This window comes from Cylas formicarius, unplaced genomic scaffold (genome assembly GCF_029955315.1).
Source record: "Cylas formicarius isolate icCylForm1 unplaced genomic scaffold, icCylForm1.1 PGA_scaffold_3__17_contigs__length_32017465, whole genome shotgun sequence".
Classification (NCBI taxonomy): Eukaryota; Metazoa; Arthropoda; class Insecta; order Coleoptera; family Brentidae; genus Cylas; species Cylas formicarius.
The window spans coordinates 3,474,749-3,495,800 of NW_026844326.1; the positions used below are offsets into that span (position 1 = coordinate 3,474,749).

Consider the following 21,052-nt stretch of genomic DNA (forward strand, 5'->3'; position numbering starts at 1 on the left):
AATGGAGTGACCAAAAAATAACTTGAATATGCTCATCGATGCCTACCAAACTTGTTAGATTTGAAGTCTCAGTCTCTCTGACTTCAAATCTAACATTAGCTCAGTGGCATGTCTTTTTTTGAAAAGATCAGTACGCCACCAAAGTCGTTTTGTTCTTTTCTTTTTTTCTGAACTTGACATTAAAAGAGCTGCACCAAACATCATTAAAATTGTGTAGTTCTCTGGCGTGACAGAGACATAATTACAATTGAATCTTCAATGCGCGTTTGCAAGTTTTCGCAAAGCGCGCCAATGTATATCCACTTTAACTCCCATTTTCATTAAGTTTTTAAACACTTTTTTTTTTAATTTAGGAAGTCTTTACATTAAATGGAACGATTGCGACGGCAAAAACATTCAAATCGAGGCGAAGCTTAGCTCCTTATCGTTGACAAAAAGTCTACAAAAGTTCAAGCCAGGACCGAAAAAATCCGCACCGAGGACACCGCTGGGAAATATAGTTCGACATTTTTTTACCGGCACTTTGGTTTAAAAATATTCGTTGAATTTTTTTAATCGTAATCGCTTAAGGATTTTAATAATGTATTTTTCGTTTTGTACTAAAATGATTATGTCACAAATGATGCGGTATTTTTTTTCTCAAATAAATACATAATTAAATATTATATTATATATTATAAAATTTTATTTTATTTTTATTTTGCAAATAACAAAACTACAAATTTTCAAAAAGCATACAAAAAAGTAGGATTATTATACCACCACCACCTATAAAGTTGGATCAAGTGCTTCTTGCATCGGAAATGTCGTATATGAAGTAGAGCGAAAATTAAGTGAATTATTATTATTTATGTCATATGTTATCAACTCATCTGAAGTAGTTCTATGGGAGCATGAGGAAGGCCCAGTATTATCCTTTACAAGATTGTCGATTTCGAATGTGGTTAACTGTTCTGGAATAGTTTGGATCTCGGATGGGTACGGAACAATATCTACGGGGTTATTTTCAGCTGTTTATGAATAACTGGTGTATATTCTATTATTTTGGAACAAACTACGTTCTCAAAATCCGCATACTACCTGAAATTTTCATTTTTCTTCTTCAGGTTTCCTTTGGGTAGAGAGCGACTAATATTATTTTCAACTTTGAACAAAATCGGCCGTTTGAGTGGTCAAATGAGTTTTATCACCATCAACAAACAAAATTACAGGAAGCTTGATATTTTTTTACTAAAGACTGTGTGTTCATAGAAGTTGTCGTGATTTATACAACCTGAGTCGCTACCACCTATTATTCATTCAGCAGGTACCGACATTAAAACATCTGATGACAATCTTTTGTTTGTATTTGCATTTGCATTTATGATAAAAATAATGAAATAACGACAGCTGTAGGGAAATGCTAGATTTCAAGCTAGCATACAAGCATTTTCTGAGTTTAACATCGATTATCGAATTGAGTTTATTTGATTTTCATGACTTTTTTGACGGGTAATAGGTTAAACTGATTTAATTAATATGAATGATTTGACAACGAAATTCTATTCAAATATAGAAATCACTAAATCCCCATAAACCATCTTTAAAAAAAATATCAGCTAATGAAATCGAAGGCGATATTTTTATAAAAAATCAAAAACTGGAAAATCTAAAAATACCATCTGTTATTTGATATGCAAAAAATAAATTTCGTTTTAATTGATATTCAAGATCCCATGAACGAGACAATATCAATTACGTTAACACAACCTTTACCAGTTGAACGATATAACGCTGACATATACGAATTTTACAATTATAACATCATCTCTGACAATTGTAAAACTACGTATTAAACCTCCAAATTAGAACATAAAAGGAGTAATCCGTACTTAGCACATGAATTCGGAAGAAAAACTAATCACGAAATTGTGTCACAAATTTTCGGATATTTTCTGTAATCTAAATCTAAAACAAATTATCATTTTCCTCGAAAATCAAACACGAAATTAGGGCAACGGGTGAAATACCAGTACAGTCGAAGTCATATAGTTATCCATTCGTCCACAAAGAAGAAGTAAGAAGACAAATAGATGAAACGGTCGAAAAAAGAATAAGAATAAAATCCACCAGCCCATGGTCAAACCCTATATAGTGCCGAAGAATAAACTCATCTGGAACCCAAAAATGGAGATCAGTTGTAGACTATCGGAAGATTAATGAAAAAACTATTCACAGTAGTATTCTACGCTGGACCTTGCCAGCGGCTTTCATCACATTGAAATGAAAAAGGAATTCCATCGAAAAGACAGCTTTTGGCGTATAAAACGGATATTTTGATTACACGAGAATGCCATTCGGACTAAAGAATGCACCATCATCCTTCCGACATGGATGAAGTTTTGAAAGACGTAATCGTAATAAGCACAGGACTAACTGGTCGCGCTATGAACAAGCGTATCCATTAAAAAGTATAACAGGGACCGAGGTAGTTGAAAATCTTTTTAGTTTTGCAACGCATCATGGATTACCACTGAAAATAACCTCAGATCAGAGAATAGAATTTAAAAACAAGGACCTCGAAGACTTTTGTAAGTTATACCGAATAAAATTACATTTTACAATACTACAAAATAGCAATTCAAACTCCCCTGTGGAGAGATTTCCTTCGAGTATTGAAAGTTATATATGTCTTAAACATGAAAATAAAGATCTAACTATAGATCAACTCATAAAAAGATCAGTAATGGAACATAACAACTCTATACACAGTAACAAAATTTACATCTTTTGAAGTAATAAATGATCATTTAAATCCTTTTGATCCAAATGATAACGCGATCATTTCATATTACGTTCAATCGCATAAAGAAAGGAATTAAATGAAAAAACGAAAGAAGGCATTATTTTAAAGAGAAACGAAAATCGTGAAGAACCACCAGAACTTCCTAAATTTAAAATGATATAGTTAATAAACCAAACGGAAAATAAATTACTAACACCCAAGACAAGCTATCATAAAAGTACCGCAAGGAGGCCGACGGCTAATAAAAATCTATTCTTTCAAAAAAGCAATGAAGATCAAAATGTTGACTCTGCTACTCGTAGCAGTTCTAACCGAACGAATAGTAACGCCAGACGCACAAGTTACCAAAGTAACAAATCCTACACTTCCTATCCAGGTAGGTAACGCAAGGCTAATTTATAACAAACACATATTTAATCACAGCCAAACAATTAGTTACTTAGAAAACCTAGAGAATGCATTTAAAATAATTAAAGATAAGTTTAACGTTGAAAATAAAATTAATCGTATTTCGTATTATGGACTTGCGGAAAATTTGCTTTTAAGAACTGATTATCTCATATAAATTACCGTGGAAAAACTTGAAAATTTACATCCACATGTTCGCAAGGAACGAGGACTAATTAAAGCGGTTGGTAAAATAAATAAATGGCTATTTGGGATTCTCGACGCTGACGACGTAAATTATTATAAGGCAGCAATATATAATTAATATAATTAATAACTATAATAAAACAATTGTGAAATTAAATGAAAACCAACGAAAACTACAAACTGGTTTAAAAACATTCCAAAATGACGGATTGATGACGATTCATGACGTTATCATGAGATCATAACGCAATTAAACCTAGATTTCAGACTTGAATAAAGTGATTAAATATCTAGCATCGGCTTGAATAGAATGCTTAAATATCTAGCATCAATGTATAAAGGAAATCAAATTCCACAATTTAAAAGTATTTTACTTTTTTATCAAATCTTGGGAACGCAGGTAAATTCTATAGACTTAAAAGTGGTCTTTGCAGCCCATGCACGAATTTTAAGATCCGAAATATTTTACCATATTTTCCCAATAATCCAAAATCAATCGATTTTTATCCATCAATACCCTTCATGGCACAAGCGGAGAAGAAGCGATAATTCACCACAGAAACATGTCCCGTCATTGAAGGAATCTATTTTTGTAAAGGAGAAACTCATCCGAGATGTATGCGTGGAGAACTTATCTGACGATATTGGAATAGAAAATTGCCCTATTACGAAAATGAATCTCTCAGAAGAAATCGTATTTGAATTCAGAATTCAGTTCTTGTTCTACCAAAGAAGCTTGAAAAACTACTAGGTAAGTGTAACACGGATGGATATATGCAAATCGAAGTACCAGTCCTGATTAAGATACCAGTTAACTATCAATTAACTATAAATGAAGAAACATTCTTCAAAATTGTAAAAATCCAATACGGAAAACCCCTCGTTTTACCAAACATCCAATTAACGGAAATGAACGCAACGAAAGTCCTGGATACTCCCAGTCTTTCAAAAATAAATATTGATGAAATATACCAGCTGAGAGAATTAGCAGAAAGAATAACTCCTATGGAACCAGTGAAAGAAGAAACAAATACGTTCCAAATAATTGTCACTGTTCTGCTCTGCTCTTCTTGGAAAAAAAGTCGAAAATTGAAGAAAACTGCATTCAGACCAGAGGATACCTGCCAAGAAGAAACTTTAGAAACTTTCGAAAAAACGTTCTGCCATTTTCGAAAGTTATGGAGAGACGAGTTATACATCCCGAACAGAAGACGAAACCCCAAGGTAAGTGAACGTAACACCTCGCTGACATCGCATTAAAAAAAAGCCTTATATATTCGCTTGTTGTATTGTAAAAGACGCTCTTAATTATTACAGCCTCTGAATCGACTAGTCCAATAAAACCTTATTTCACTTTCTGTATTAATGAATGTTTTTAAAAACGCTCTCCCCAATTCGGAACATTTAAGTAGCGCCAATGTTTTTAGGTCCCACAAATACGAATGAGGTAATCAAGTATATAAAAACTCTACAAAATAACTGTTCCACGGGTAATGCTTTGAAATTTCGATATGTATATATCTCGCTCTAGGTCTAAAATTGCTATAATTATATTTGTTGCCAGCCTTATATACAGGGTGTTTTATAATTAATTAATTAATTCTAATTAAAGGAGCGATTTTTGGGTCCATTTTAAAAAGAAAACTTCGTATGAGCATATTTCCTAAACGTCTTAACTTTTGAGATACAGGGTGGTAATTTTTTCAATAATAAATTATATTTTTTTAATATCTGCAATACCACTTTAGCTATTTTAATAAAATTTGGCACACATGTACTATGTACAACCTAACCAACCATATTTGAAGTATATCTTCAGTGTTTCTTATTAATTAATTAATTAAATGTTAGCTCTTCTACGGTGTTAACTGGGGTGCCATAAACCCGACTTTTGAGATGGATAATAATGCGTGATTAAGACGCAAGGAAAGTAACGTAACCAAAACATGCGGGATATTCAGATTATTTACAATTTTTCTACTACTGAGTTCAGAATTTTCATCATTAGATTTTAGAACTGCTTCTTTATTATCTGGAATTCTAACAGTCCGATAAGCCCTTTTTAAATCATTATATGCCCTTAAAGTTTCGCTTTCAGTCAACCTTAACAATGCTCTGATATTTTAAACACCAAATTAATAAGACGCGAAGAACTGAATTTAAAAACTGATGCCGAGCATTAAAAATATCCTTGATTCCCTAAAGCTGAATTTAAAAATTGCAAAAATACAATATATTGCCTATGACAGAAGCCAGTGCATACAACTGTCATCCAGTGTGTGTTACTATAATGTGAAGATGTACTTGAAATTAAGAGTTTTTATATAATAATTGCATGTGGTTTTGTTCATATCAAGGAAAAATTTAACAATTTTATTTGTCACAATTACAACACGAGACGAAATTTAAGTAATTTAATACTACATATTGCGCAAACAGTCAGGGAAAACATTTTGTATCACATATCGGCCCCAAATTATATAATACCTGCTAATTTATCTACGTTATGTGTCCGTTTTAGCTTCGGAAGTATGACTAAGTTAAACTTTTTCTAATTACACTTCTCAACTTATCTTATAGTTCTGGATATTAGTATTTGGCTGACCTTACTCTTCTTTTTTTTATTGTTATAATGTTGGTTTCAATGTTTTCACACTTTTTATTGTTTCCGGATTATTGTTTATTGTTATTTATATACACATACAGGTATTACTATACGTAGGTGCCAGATTAGTAATAACGATGTGACGCATAAATAATAGTATAAGTTGTGGTAGTTATAAGGTTTGCTGTGTAGTAATTGTTGTACTGAATTTAATTAAATTGAAATTTTATAGACAACGACTAAGGTCTAGATGGAAAAATTACTAAACAAAAATATTACTGGAGCATAATTTATTTTATAAATACACTAATTACAATCACAATGTATTTTGTCTTCCAGCTTCAAAAATGTAACTTATTTTACAATATAATTATTAACAAATCATAGAGTGAGAAACTTTAAATAATGAAATTAGGGTATCTAAATGGCCCCGAGCAACAGGAGTTGCGCCCTCCGTATTTAACTTTTCCAAGAGATTCCATATATACATTGTAGTCTAAGAAGTTAAATTCGGCACGGACAAACAACAGGATGGAAACAAATATACTTAAATAAAACAATTTACAATTTATCAAAAATAAAGTAATAGTTTTTGATATTTTTAAATCAAATAAATTAAAACTACCCAAGACGAATTGTACATATTTAATTCATGTCACTATTGCGACACAAACAAATAAAAATCGGCATTATGTGGGATTATTCTCTGTAATATTTGCTTCATATCGACAGGAATAAAGGACGTCTTAAGTCTATAATTAATTCCCCAGACCTAAGCAATTGCTCTTGAGAAATTTTGACTTCGATACGCAATTCTAGCCCTATTAAATAAATTAGTTATTTGTTCAGCGCGGTCCTGAGAAATGATAAGATTAACACAAACAGTTTAATACAAAACGTTTTGTATTGACTTAAACTTCTCAAGAATATCATCTTTATGTATAAAGGGTATTTAGTTGTTCCTGATCACGTACTAACTTTTTTTTTCAATCGAAAACCATGTATATTGATCCTTAATTTTTTCTATATATGGCAAATTAAAGTTCGTTTTGCCTCATCCTAGTAAAGCAAATTTTTTGTTTTGCAATCACTCAATTTTTATATATTACATTATAGTTCAGTTCAGCATTATACGACATGCAATACCACAAGCCATCGTACCGATTGAATAACTAATTTACTTATTTATTTATTCGAAAAATGTTCATTAATAAATGTATTATTTATTATAAAGTGTTTTTCAAAAAAAAAAAGAACGGTTTGTCGATGAAGTTGTCTTTTAAATGCTCAATTTTATAAGGGAATATACGGTGACATTTAAAATATAAAGTAAATTTACAAATCGTGAAACGTGGCAATTGTATTATGGTTGATTTATGAGTTGAAAATGAAAAAAATATAACGCCACTGGATCCTTTTTTGCAAAAATGTATTTTTATTTATAAATCTGATCTTTTTTGATGTATGCCTTGCTGGGTTATATTTTCAGTTAAACTTTAGTCCTCTTCCGCCTCTGAATACGAAACGTCGCGTCACAGACGTCCACTATCGTATATCGATCAACTAGTGATAAAACGCAATTGCCGATTGCGTGTCATTCAAAATCAAAAAGTTTTTCAGGAAAGTTAAAAAAGCTAAACACCTTTTATGCATAAAAACCAGATACTTAAGAAATTGGAGTCAATACAAGAAATTTATATATTAAACTTTTTTTGTAGACCTTGCCATTTCTCAAAACTACAGAGTACGTTATGTCATTATAGACGGGATGTAGCTTTATTGTAACTTTTTCAGAGAAACTGGCAGATATTATATGCTCCGATTTTGCTAAACACGTTATAGGTTGCTCAAAACTCGAAAAAACAAATATTGGAAAAAAGATATATTGGAAAATTCAACGTTACCGCTTGAAGAAGAAGCGATAGCGGTTTCAATAGAACAATAGTCCAAAACACACATCCACGTTAATGATGGTTAATTGTTGAGAGAGAAAAAACATAACTTCACTGGCCATACTAATAGCCAGATCTGGACCCTATTGAACATTTTTGAATCCTAGATCGGTGCATTCGAACGCATTACAATGTAAAAAGTCAACAGGGACTCTTTGGCATCAACGAATTAGAGTTGTCGTAAATTGTTGCAGAATGCGAACGAAAATAATTTCCTGTAAAACGGCCAAATAACGTTTTTTAAAAAATTATAAATATGTTACCGGTGCCATAATTTGCAGAAACTGATATGCTCACGATATTAAAAAAAAAAACGGATGCATTGCAGTCGCACCTGATGAGACCCAAATAGTCTATTTAATAATTTATTTTTTGTTGTTTCGGAAAAATAACAGCGGTGCGCGAATGATACAAGCCCGAACTATACAGGAGGACGTCGGTCATTGGCGACTATTTTAAATTTGTGAAGTTAAAAGGTGTTCCATATTGTCTTTGTAGTCTAACATCCGAAACATATTTTATAATAAATTTAGCTTATTAGAAAGATTTTTTATTAAATTTTGCAAGATAATAAGAATTTTTTTCGCCGGCTTAAAGTACAAAATGTGCAGTCGCTGGGTTGCTTATTATTTACCTGGACGAACTACTACTAATAGGGGTTTCAGAAGTTTAAAGATTTAAATTTTGACACCGGTGGAAATATGCGACAGAGATCCGAGTAATAATAACGGATGCATTGCAGTCGCACCTGATGGGACCCAAATATAAGAAAGTGCGCATGCTCGGCACATAAATTTTGGACTATAAAGTATATCTAACCTTCATATAGTAAACAGTGAGTTTTATTTTGAAGTAGTTATTTTGGAGCATCGAAAATATAGGTTATACCGTATTATTGTGATAAAAAATGACTAAAAAGTGTTTTTTGCGTGGCTAGGTTGATTATTTATTTGATTTTACTGATGAAACTTTTAAAGATATTTCGTTGAGAGTAGCTTTTCGTTAAAAAATAAATAAATACCATAAGTTGAACTAACTAAAGAAGTACTCGATTTTATTGGCTATCACACTACGTGTTACAAAAAATTAACTCATTAAGCAAATAAATACAATGAAAATTTGAAGTTTTCAGTAGAGAGTATTCAGTAAGTATATAACATACGATTCTTTGATTTTGTAATAGAATTAGAAATTGCGTGATTTTAACATTCGTTGAATTTGTTCCTATAAAAAAAATATTTTTTTGAAGGACCGCTCACCTGTTTTTTTTTTTCTAAAAAAAGATAAAAAAGTTTTGACTCCAACTTTATACCGCCATGTTGGATTTGTCTGCTACAAAAAAATTTAAGAATAATATATGTATATTGCGTGGCTTAATCCAACTTTTAACTACATGTGCGAAGGCAAACCCTGAAAATTACGGTTGGCATTTAGATGGTTTTTTAAAACCAACAGGTTTAATCGGAGATCAAACTCCAGTGAAAATCCATGACAATGTCGAAATGGAAAAAATGAGGAAGAATCTAATGAATCCGTTGAATTCGAGTATCACAATTATAGTTCTGATGAATCAGATATTGAATAGAAAATATTTATTCGAATTTATTTTTATTTTTACATTTAGTAAACAAATTTTAAACATAAACTTTTTGCTATTATTCAACTTGATTTTTTGGCTGTAAATTCTGTTTCTCTATAATTTTTTTTCAGAAAGAGTAAAAAAATTTCAAAGTAATTGACATTCTATACTATAGATACGTTAACTTAAGGGGTGGCGTAACGGTTCAACCCTGAATAACAGTCTCTTCAAAAACCAAAGCACTGTTCTGCATGCCGCTCGTCCATCCTGACTCCGCATACGTGACTTTTGACGGCACCATATAAAAGATATCGCTAACAGATATATTATTATACTCATAAGTCAATATACATTTTGTATTTGTATACTTTGTATTTAATTCAACTCAAATGTTAGTTGCTCCAAAACCATACTTACTGAGCATGTGCATTTTCTAATATTTGGGGTCCTATCAAGTGCGACTGCAATGTTGCGTCCTTTATTACCTTGTATGTCACATTTCCGCTAGCGTCGAAATTAAATGTTTAAAATTCGCAAACCCCTATTAAGACCGAATTCTTTGTGGACAACCCTATATCAACGCATTCGCAATAAAAGAGGGTTATATATATTTTTTTTATATTATCATGTGAAGTGAAAGTAACTGGCATCGACATAGAAAAATTTCAACGCAACGGTATAGTATATATTTTGATCAAAGTTAGTTTACACTGGGAACATTTTTCCTTCATTTTTGTTCGTATTTTTGCCAAATTCCAATTCAAATTTCAATAATTTTCTAATTGTGCAGCAGCTAAATTAGCCCCCGAATTCACCGAAATTTAATAAAATTTCAACATGTTATAGCATTAAATATTTTTTCAAAAATGTTCGATATATATATAGTCCAGTATCTAGTTGGGATATTGCTACCAAAATTTGCGAAAAGCGTTTTATTGGTATAGTATAGACGAATTTGTATTAAAAAAGTATAGCAAATATTCAATCATGTACTGCTGCTATCCTTTTAATTGGTATACAAGGTTTGTGTAAGGTGTAAAAGTACTTTGTTTTTTTAATTTTTTTGGGTAACTATTAAAGAGTCGAAGGAATAAAAATTAAAAATATTACTTTCTATCCATTCCTGATGATGGAAGTTGAATGTATTCTTTTTTCGTTGTTACTTTTTAAGATACACACAAGATATCCATGCTGATATAGCCTTCAATTTTTCTTTTATTCTTATAAAACAAGATTAACCTTAACTTTAAAAATCAGGTAATTCTATTTTCTGCAAGGGGTAGGTAAAAAAATAAACAGCAAAAAATTATTTACATTTTTTTTTCAATTTATCAAAAAAAAAATTGTTATCCTAGACAGCTACAATTTCATAAAAGATACCTATTATTTATATAATTTTAAATAATTTTCTGTATGTATAGTTAATAATGACAATTATTTTCGCATATATCAAACGTTAATTTATTCTAACCCCGAGAAAGATTTTTGAACATGATATCTGAACATCTATCTGACAAAACAAAAATTATTGTGAATATTATTAACGTATCAATTTTTTTTAACCAAAACTTATGTAAAGTAGAAACCAAAAACGATGGCGTTCTACTTACATTGTCTATAATAGAATCTTTTTTTACTATGACTCTTTAATAGTTAGCAAAGAAAATTTAAATAATTATACTTTTTGACCGTATCAAGGTAAACGGCTCTCGGCAGGTATGTTCGAAGAAAAAAAATATTCCGCTTCAGATGTATATTATGTGACAAAACAGCATTCAACGTGTGTAAATGTAATTTTTGAGATAAAATTCAACATTTGTGGAATTTTACGGGAATAGAAAAACTCCATAACATAGGGGTGTTCTAGAGGTAAGCGGATAGGGAAATTTATTTCATATACCCTGTACAATTAATCTCAGTGTATTTGTACCATTTGAAGCAACGCAATAAATTCTATTCCATTGGACTCAATAACCTCGATCTATTACCGAGTGGTTTAAAGTTTTTTTTAAATCAAAATATATCATCTATACTATTGTTTACAAAACTTCTGGTTTCTTCCTGCGTGGGTTGTTGCTGAATCGAAATTACTTAAGTTTTGTCAATCATCCTATTGGATCCTTTGCATATTAACTGATTTCATAATGAATGGTGAAACGTCAGAAAGTTCGATTCAATCAACATCCGAGGCAGGAGGAATCCAGAAGTTTTGTAAATAGTAGCCTGTAGACGTTTTTCTTCTTTACTTTATGCCGTTTTGTTTAATAAGTAGTTTATTTGCTCTTACCTATACTCATAATTCGGGTTTTTTTAAAGTTTCACTGCCAATATCTCAGAAACTAGCCATCTATAATAATAACATACGAATTTTTTTTTCGTGCCAACGTCAAATTTGAAAATTAACTTAGATGAATCGTAGAAATCGACACGCGGTCCCGTTTTTTCCTATCGAGCGATTTTCCAAATTTCGTTTAACTAAAATTGTCTATCGGTTGTGATAATCTTTAGGGCGAACAACCAGGAACGCGGGAGTCCGAGCAAGTTGTAATACGCACTAGTTTCTACACGTTTCCAAGTGACCAGTAGCACCATATAGTGATCTGCTCTCCCCACCCCCCTAATTTTCCTTATAATACTGCGGCGAAATTTCAACTAAACGGTCAGAATTACTCGCGATTCCTTGCTACTTTTCCGGCCCGGTTTTCTGCCTGGTTTTCATTTGGTTATGCCGTTCGCGTTCGGAGCCGGACTATTTCTCGACGTAATCCGCGATCTTCTGCTGGAAACAATGAAATTAAGTCAAAATAAATTCAATGCGTGTAGTGCTTTATAAGATAAATGGATCTGGTTTCAATTCAATACGATAAATTAACACTTGCAATTTTTTTATATACACTAATTGTCGTTTTTCGTTGTAGAAAAAAAAATGTTGCGTTGCGAGTTTCAAGAAAAAGAAAAATTCCTACCCTTAAAACATGTACTTTCTGGATATGTTAATTATAAATTTAGCGTTTACAAAAAAATCCCTGGTAATGCTTTTGAAGTAAATTTGTAGTCCAGACAATGTCGCGCTATACAGTGTGCCCACGATATGGATGTCTATCATTAGAATATTGGAAACCATAACGAAATTAGAAAGAAAGTTGCAAAATTTAAAGGTTAATAACGTGTAGTGGAGAAAACTACAAAAATTCCGTCAAGTCTGAAGATACGCAAATAAAAAACGAAATTAAGTTTTTATTTTTTCCTGCCTCGTTGGCAAATAGGGTTGAGAGATTTTCAATACAACATTTCGTTTCATCAACTTTATTTTTTCATATGGTCCGAGAAAAATCTATACTGTAAAGTGCACATAAAATATGTACACCGTAGCCTGGCGCATTCGTCATTTAATTAAGTTATGTTTGTATTTGGTAGCTTGGCAACGTTGTATTTAGTAAACAGGGTGTCGAAATAATGTGTCAAACTATTATTTGTTTAGAAAAAAAAAACAAACTTACAGATATGACTAAAATTATTTTCAAATATATAGTGTGGGAAACCAAACCAATTTTTTAAAAGCAACACTCTGTATATTATTGCATAAGTAAATATTGCTTGTTATACTCAATCCACCAATGTGAGGTTGTTATGGTCTATACAGAGTGTTTTTGGATTTATGATAATTTTTTCAGTCATTTTTGACAGTCACTTAGTTTTGGTTAGTTGGGCGAGTTAAAATAAAAAAATATTAATTTTGGTGGAAAATTAAATTTATTAAATTAAATTAAATTAGAATATATTATACCTCCATTAATTACTCCAATTTTTTGAGCTCTATAGATTTTTAGGAACACAATTCTGAAAATTATCATGCGAAAATGCAACAACATAAATATTGACGGTAGAATTTTATAAAATTGTATAACAAATGTAGGGTATTAAATACTAATAATATTAATCGTTATTTTCCAAATCGACAAATACAATGTTTCTAATTGTCAAAAAATAAAATAAAATGATGCATAATCCAAGACTACAAACATTAATCTATAAACAACGAAATAAAAAGACTAATTAAAATACTCTTCTACTGAGTACAGGCATTTAATCACAAGATATTCCTTGAACATTTTTTAAAATAATTTATCACACATTTTTATTTATTTCGCACAAGACTTACACTTGGGAATCTATAAGAACTATTATATTTTGCATAAGGAACTCTTAAAGTCGTCTTTAGATGTTGTATTCAATGAGTGAAAATTACGGTTCAACACAAAACCTGATTTATTTTAATCCACATAAACACAGATTTAAAACATATATACATTTTTATTATACAATGCTAAAATATTAAATATTTTAAAGTAGGTTTTACAAGAAGTAGATATGGAAATGGGAGAGCCATACATCTTATGATCCTTTTTTGAACCACGAACACATTTGTCTGATCAATCGACCATCCCACAAAATTATCCATACCCAATTCGAATCTCAACATGAGCATAATAAACACTTAATATTTGTGATTCTGTTAAAATATCCTTAAACACTGTTTTCTCGAAGTCGTGTGAGCCACGCAAACTCTAAACCGTCAATATACAGAACAATGAAGAACGCCTCTTGTTACCATGGATGACTTCGATTTTATTTCAGTGCATACACCATCTGTTTTATACATACTGTTCCCTATAAGATAAAAAGGACTCGGTAAATTTCAATGGAGGATTGAGTGATCTACACAATCGAATGTCCTGCTGAGGTCACAGAAGACAAGAACAGGACACTCGCCAGATTCTATATAATTAACAATACCTTCCAAGAATAAAGTAACTGCAAAAAAAGTCGTTGCAAATAACTTCGAGAAAACCATGATGACTGTAACTGGTCTGTAATCATTAATTACTACCGCTTTTATGTAATGGAATAAACTTTCCAATTTTTTGGGTTGAAGGAATTTTTCCTTCAAAAAGGATAAATTTGCTAGATGGGTTTTGGTAATGAATATTAAGACGCACTCAATCAAAGAATTTATTTTTAAGCTTTATAATAAGTAAACTGTATAGCTCCCCTTCAACGAAGGGCGTTAAAAAGATATAACATCTCAACGTTCTGGAAATTCATGTTTTTTTTGGGATTGTTAGGGAATGTTTCTGGTTATTTCCAAAGGAGTCTTTTACCACGTTCCAAGTGCATTTTGCCAAATCATTTTTGAAGGGCATACATCCGAAAAAACTCAGTATAAACCATAACAACCTTGTGATTGAGTATAAAAGGGAGTACCTATTAATGCCACAATATATACGGTGTTTCATTTAAAAATATATGTTTGATTTCCCACACATTTATGAGCTGCTCTGTATATTTGAAGGTAAATTTAAATTATTTTTTAGTCTCGACCATAACTTTTGTATTTATCATATTTCTCTAAACAAAATCTCAAAGGAATTTGGATCTATCTTTAAGTTAGATAGACACGATAATAAGTGAAAATTTGAGGGAGTTATGAAATTTCCTATGAAGTTAAAAATGTCAGTCTGAAGAGAATTGTGTGCTACGATATGCCAATTTTGCCTTGTTTCTGTCTGGCTACTAATTTGGTTGTCCAAATTAATTGTGTTGGAAGATAAAACATCGATTTTTAGTTACCACTCCTTACTTACCTTAGCTCGGTATTTGGAAGTTCTCTGTAATCTAATCGTCTTTCTAGTCCCTGTAACAGAAATATGATATAATACGTGACTCGCTTAAAGGTAGCATATACAAAATGTACCGGGTGGTCCATTTATTATGAGATAAACCTGGAAAAATATAATATTGCTATGAATACAGAATAGACAAAGTTTTTCAAGCCCCTCGTTAAAAAAATTCTGGGATTTAGTCGCTAATAGCATCTTTATTTTAAATAAATAGTTTATTTCTACATTTCTGAGGAAACCTTTTGACGGGTTTCATTGGGTTTTAGGTACTTATTTTGAACGTTTTATCTGATATCTAATATGATGTGGGTCTTTTATCCACCTTCAAAGACTTTAGCTATAATTTAAAGCAAGAGAGTAATACATTCTTGAAATCCGTATCGGCAACTGATGTATCAGTTACTATCGGTTGCTTCCCTCTCCTTATACCTAGTTTAGTTTCATGCTGATAGCGAAGAAAGCGAGGTAAGTATTTTGTTCTATTTTCAAGCTTATCCAGAAAGTTCGACTTCAGCAGTCGAGACGGACTGGGATATTCTAATGGCGTCAATCAACACGATATTAAACATTTCTGATATAACAAGACGAGTTGAGTTTTGCAAGTGTATGTGTACAAATCACCGGTTTCTTCAAAATATTGTCTGGATTGACGAATCAAAATTTAGTAAATAAAAAATCATAAATAGGCGAAACAATCACTAATGGGCAAGCCAAAACTCCCATGTTAATTGTTTCATAATGCATAACAAAGTGGAGTATGTAAATGTGGAAAATTTTAAGTTTATCATTGAAAAAAAGCAACACACTAACTCATATTCAATCCGGCTATAGGTCGAACTATGCACATGGACATTTAGTTTTACTGAATTCTGAATCAACTCTTAAAAAAGAAAACTTGCTTATTTTGGATTTGGCGAAGGCAGCGTTCATCAAGTTCAAGATTAAAGCTATTTTCTTATAGGTTCCCTAAAAAGGGGGCCACCCGGTATAATTTTAAAAGACCACTTAGTACACAGGGCGTTATTTTGCTGACATCGTATAATCTAAATATTGAATCTGGTTAATAACAGCAGAGAACTGATACCCATAATTAGGGTTAAAACTAACGATAAAATGTCAGTGAAGAAGTACAGGTTAACAATACTTTTAAAGGCCGAATCAACATCGAAAAATTTTAAATAGAGGCGTGTGTAAGTGTAAAAGTATTTGTGAATTAGTCACTTTATTTCTGATTATCAACGAGGTATAATGTATAGTCAAGCACCCGATAAATATTCATGACTTGCCTGTAATATCGTAAACGAAAGGCCCTCAACAAACCAAGCAATAAACCCATAAAAAGCCGATTAACAAACGTTTATCAGCGTGCAGGAAGGTATTTTATTTTAGTATTGTGGACATTAGAAATTTTAAAATCATTTGCGCTTTATGCGGTTTAGACCGCGAGTTGAAGAAATTTTCGACGACGGAATACAGGAGAGTAACGAAACATAAAGTGTAATTTGAATATCTGCTGCAAGAGTTTTACTTATATATACTAAGATAAAATTTATGTAATACTTATATTTTTATCTTTTTTCTATGTATTTAAATTTTAAAATATTGTTTACTAAAACCTTCCAAAAACTTAAATATAGAAAATAAAAAATCCGCTAATAACACAGACCAACAAAGATTTTGTGATTTGGTAGTTTTCATATTTTTGAGGTTGTGTAAGTATGTTTGTTGTTAAAGGCCATTGTGCAGTTAATTTATTTGTAAAAATATTTCAGATATGTTTGGCTATGTGTGTGGTTTTTTGTGGTCGAAAAAATTAGACGTAAACTACACTCATGTTTAAAAAACAATACTACGTTTATTTTAAAGTGAAAATTGGCGACCTTGATCGCCACATATTGTTTGTAAAGTAAGTGAAGAAGAGTTACGTTATTGTAATAATGAAACCAGGCGATTTCTACATTTTGAAATACCTACCATATGAAGACAAATCGCCATGCTGACGACTATTTCTGCATGTATATAATAATAAAAATTTGAAAAACATTGTTTATCAAGTCTGCAATTAGGCCAATGCGACATGGCCCAGATGTACCAATATCTTAGAATTCCGCCAATTTAAAAAGATACAAGTTTCTCTGCACCTGACATAGATAAAGATATTGGTGATATATGGAGTGTTAATGATTTGGTGAAATACTTAGGTTTAGGATCTTTCCGACTAGACTTCGAAATAAAAATATATTATCACAAGACGTTAAAATCTGATATTTCAAGAAGTCTGAGTCAGAATTTATAGGCTATTTTGAACAAAGTGGTTCACTGTTTATTGCACCGATATTCCTAATATAATAAACAAACTTGGTACAGACTACAATTTTGAGGACTGGAGGCTTTCTATTGACTTATGCAAAGCTGTTCTTTCGCACAAGGCAATGTTCTTGCTTCTGTACTTGTTGCCCATTCTGTGCAAATGAAAGAATGCCACGAAAATCCGGAATTATTGCTTTAGAAAAGCAAACACAAAGACTATAGATGATTTGTGGTGACCTAAAAATTGTGGGACTTCTACTAGGTCAGCAGTCAGCAGTATATGAAGTACCCATATGTGAGTGGGATAGTAGAAACAGACAGAAACATTGGGTGAAAAGAACTAGCCAAAAAGGGTTAATTAAACTCGAAGATCAAAAATATTTTTTACGATAGTCTCATTGATCCACGAAAATTTCTCTTACCAGTGTTGTATATTAAATTAGGATTGATGAAGCAGTCCGTTTAAGCTGTAAATAAATATTTAGCATGGTTCTAAATATCCATGTGGAGAATTTTCCGCTCTCTCAGACGCAAAATAAAAGAAAGAAATTTTTGTAGTTCCTCAAATAAGGCGATTAATGGCCGATCAAGACTTTGTGTATACCATGATCGAATCTGAAAGGTTGCATGGATTTCATTTAATGATATTATACAATATGTAGTAGTCTAAAACTACACTGTTTACACTCACAACTGGACTACTTTTAAGATGCCGAGTGTGAGGATCAAGGTGAGGGGTTCGACCAAAATATAAAAGTAATGGAACGCAGATATCAATCCGGCCATGGAATATACAATAAGTAAACTAATTTATTGTCTACTTTTTTTGTATCTTGTGTTTAATATCATGGAAGTTTCTGTTAATACAATAATTTTGGCTGTTAGATATCAATGAGCTGGGAGAAAAAAATGCTTTTCATTTTAACTTAGCTTAATAAATAAAGCCAATAGACAATAGAGAACGAAATTGACAATACCGTTTTTTTTCGAAATATTCGGAAATTTTCTAGATGCATTGATCGTAAAAATGCGCAACTTTATCTAATTTCAGACACCCTGTACATTTTGACACCTATCTACAAAGTTTATTAAAGGGGATTGTGGTGCGCCCAATACCTTGTCCCAGTTGTATTTGTGGTAAAGTGTATTGTCAGAAGTTAAGAAGAAGACGAGTGAGAACGGCGAAATGAGTAACTGTGGGGGGTAAGACGACGATAGCGGGATACGCTACGCGCCAATTTGGCGAGTATTATTTTGTTAATTTGTCTTGTTAAATTACCAAATGTGTAAGCGTGTAATTCAGTTTTGAAAGGAAAATAGAAAGTACGACATCAGTTGTTGTTTATTTCCGATTGGCTAGCCGAGGCAACACAGGATAGACAAAAACTTCTTATACAAAAGTTGCATGATTTTATCTCTATTATCTTTTGAAGGTATCAATAAAAATTAATTAACACCGCAAATGTATATAAAATTAACAGTTTAACTTATGAATAGAATACCTACTTAAAATGGAACTCTATTTAAAAAATATATAATTTGTCGGTATTTCATTTAGCCATTTTTGAAATAACTCTAGTTTATTATTCAAATCAAATTATTATGAAAAACATTGAAAGTATTATTTATAAACTTTCAAGTTAATCTCTATCGTTTGCTCTGCAGTTAAACAGGTTTTTTCTTACCTTACTTGTGATTACTCTTCCAGTGTTTTGTAATATATTTTATTTTTTAAATAACTCCATGATAATAGGTCAAGTTGCTTTAAATCCGGGCCATTCGGCGGCCATCTAAGAGTGACATGCCTGCCTATCCAAAACTCATATTTTTCATTGAGCATGTTTTCTACTCCATTTAAAAGCAAGTGCAAATACCTATTACGCGTTAAAGTCCCTTTAAGAATTTCTAGTCCGATAACTATATCATCCACCATGGCCCAATATTAAGAGACCTACGCCCTTGTATTTTTACCGCTTGTGTTTTGCGGAGATTTTCAATGACCCAATAATTCTTATTTTTCCCGTTCAATATTCCTCCAGTAGTGAAGATCAGTAAAAATAATTTTGTTCCAAAAATGCCCATCGTTTTGAACATTAATCATTTTCATGACAATATTGAAGTCGCTGAATCTTATGAGCGTCGGTTAAATTTTCTGCCGGGAAAAATTTGTAGGGGTGAAAATTGTGGTTTTTAAAAGTATCATGAATTTTTCCCCATGATCTGTTCACATATTTCCAGCATTGATCTCTCGGGAGAAAATTAACGAATTTTTTTTGTCCTCTTATTGTTAAAATAAAATTTACCTTCAAAATAAAGCAGCGTGTTTAATTCTTCCTCCTGATTTCCAACCACAGTTGGTTTTTTTTTTTCGTCATATCGAAGAACAATATTCTCTATTATGTTTCATGAAGGTCGTCTTGTGATATATTTTCATTGTTTGAATAAAAAAGGCAAAGTATTTTACGTTTTTGATCTTTATAAAGAGAAAGAAATTTAAATAGGCTGCATATGTCCTAAACGTTTTAACTTTTGAGACACAGGGTGGTAAAGTTTTGAAAAATTAAATATATTTTTTTAATACCTGTGATACCAGAGGCATTATTTAGTGTGCCACGTTTTTTTTTTTAATTCAAATTGAAAAAAACCAAGAAATTAGATTTCTTTAGAAATGGTTGGAGATTGTAAGAACAGTTTTTATTTTAAGAGAAAATGTGGTACACTAAATAGTGCATTTGTGCTAAATTTATATAATTATAAATATATTTTATTTTTGAAAATTTTACCGCAATGTTTATCAAATGTTAAGACGTCTAGGACAGATGTCTATGTTCTGTAGAGTAGAGCAACACCAACGAAATACCAGACATCAACGAGTATGTTTGTCAGGAAATTCATTGATTAAATTATATGATGTCATCGGAGTAACACTCTGTATACGCTTTTAGATACGCGCTCGTTAGTAGATACCAAACCCTTACCGAGTCTACGATTAGGAACACAGTGGTAAAGAAAAACAAGCACACACCTAGGCACTAAGAACTACTACTAAGCCGATTCGTTCGTGTGACGTCTTTGGTTTTGTCGCACCGCGTGCACCTAACCTGACCGCACTCGATGCACAGCAATCGCGACAACTAAAAAAAAGCTTTAAGAATTCGGAGCGACATGCAGCCGTCGCACTGCGGGCAAACCTCTTAATCTACCACCCGAAATTTCAATTTTATACATATAAAAAAATAATTTAAAATTTGCTCATATTATATAAGAAACTGGTGCAAAATTACACTGGCACCACATTTAAAACGAAAAATAATAATTTCGTATTCTTGAAAATTTGTTAGAAATACGTAAACATTTTAAATTTGGTTTCAAGCTCTCAGCGCCATCTAGTTTTGGTTTAGTTGTAACTCTGTGGGTTGACGTACTTTTTTTAGGTTATGCGAATAATAAATCACTTTTTTTCAGATACTTAAACGGAACGAATGAGTGTTAATTTTTCCCTTTATTGTGTCACCATCACCTACAAATATCTTTTTTTGCGAGTGT

At 31.7% G+C, this 21,052-nt stretch overlaps 3 protein-coding genes across 5 annotated transcripts in view; 2 read left to right on the top strand and 1 right to left on the bottom strand.

Annotated features, from left to right (window-relative positions):
* LOC132699998 (phosphatidylinositol N-acetylglucosaminyltransferase subunit Q) overlaps positions 1-655 on the top strand; it is a 29,501-nt gene extending 28,846 nt beyond the window's left edge. The window contains exon 5 of the mRNA XM_060667035.1: positions 354-655. Within this exon, the coding sequence (XP_060523018.1) occupies positions 354-532 (179 nt within the window). The 3' untranslated portion in view covers positions 533-655. The remainder of the gene's footprint in view (positions 1-353) is intronic.
* LOC132698999 (mucin-2-like) overlaps positions 1-21,052 on the top strand; it is a 475,159-nt gene that overhangs the window by 309,798 nt on the left and 144,309 nt on the right. The gene's annotated exons all lie outside the window — the stretch shown is intronic.
* Positions 9,007-21,052, bottom strand: part of LOC132699096 (nuclear distribution protein nudE-like 1-A) — a 29,100-nt gene continuing 17,054 nt past the window's right edge. For 2 of the 3 annotated variants that reach the window (XM_060665581.1, XM_060665580.1), the window contains exons 7-8: positions 15,161-15,210; positions 9,007-12,294 (exon numbers count right to left, since the gene is read on the bottom strand). In XM_060665581.1, coding sequence (XP_060521564.1) covers positions 12,231-12,294; positions 15,161-15,210 — 114 coding nt within the window. In that variant the 3' untranslated portion in view covers positions 9,007-12,230. The remainder of the gene's footprint in view (positions 12,295-15,160; positions 15,211-21,052) is intronic. The other variant, XM_060665582.1, reaches the window with a different exon arrangement.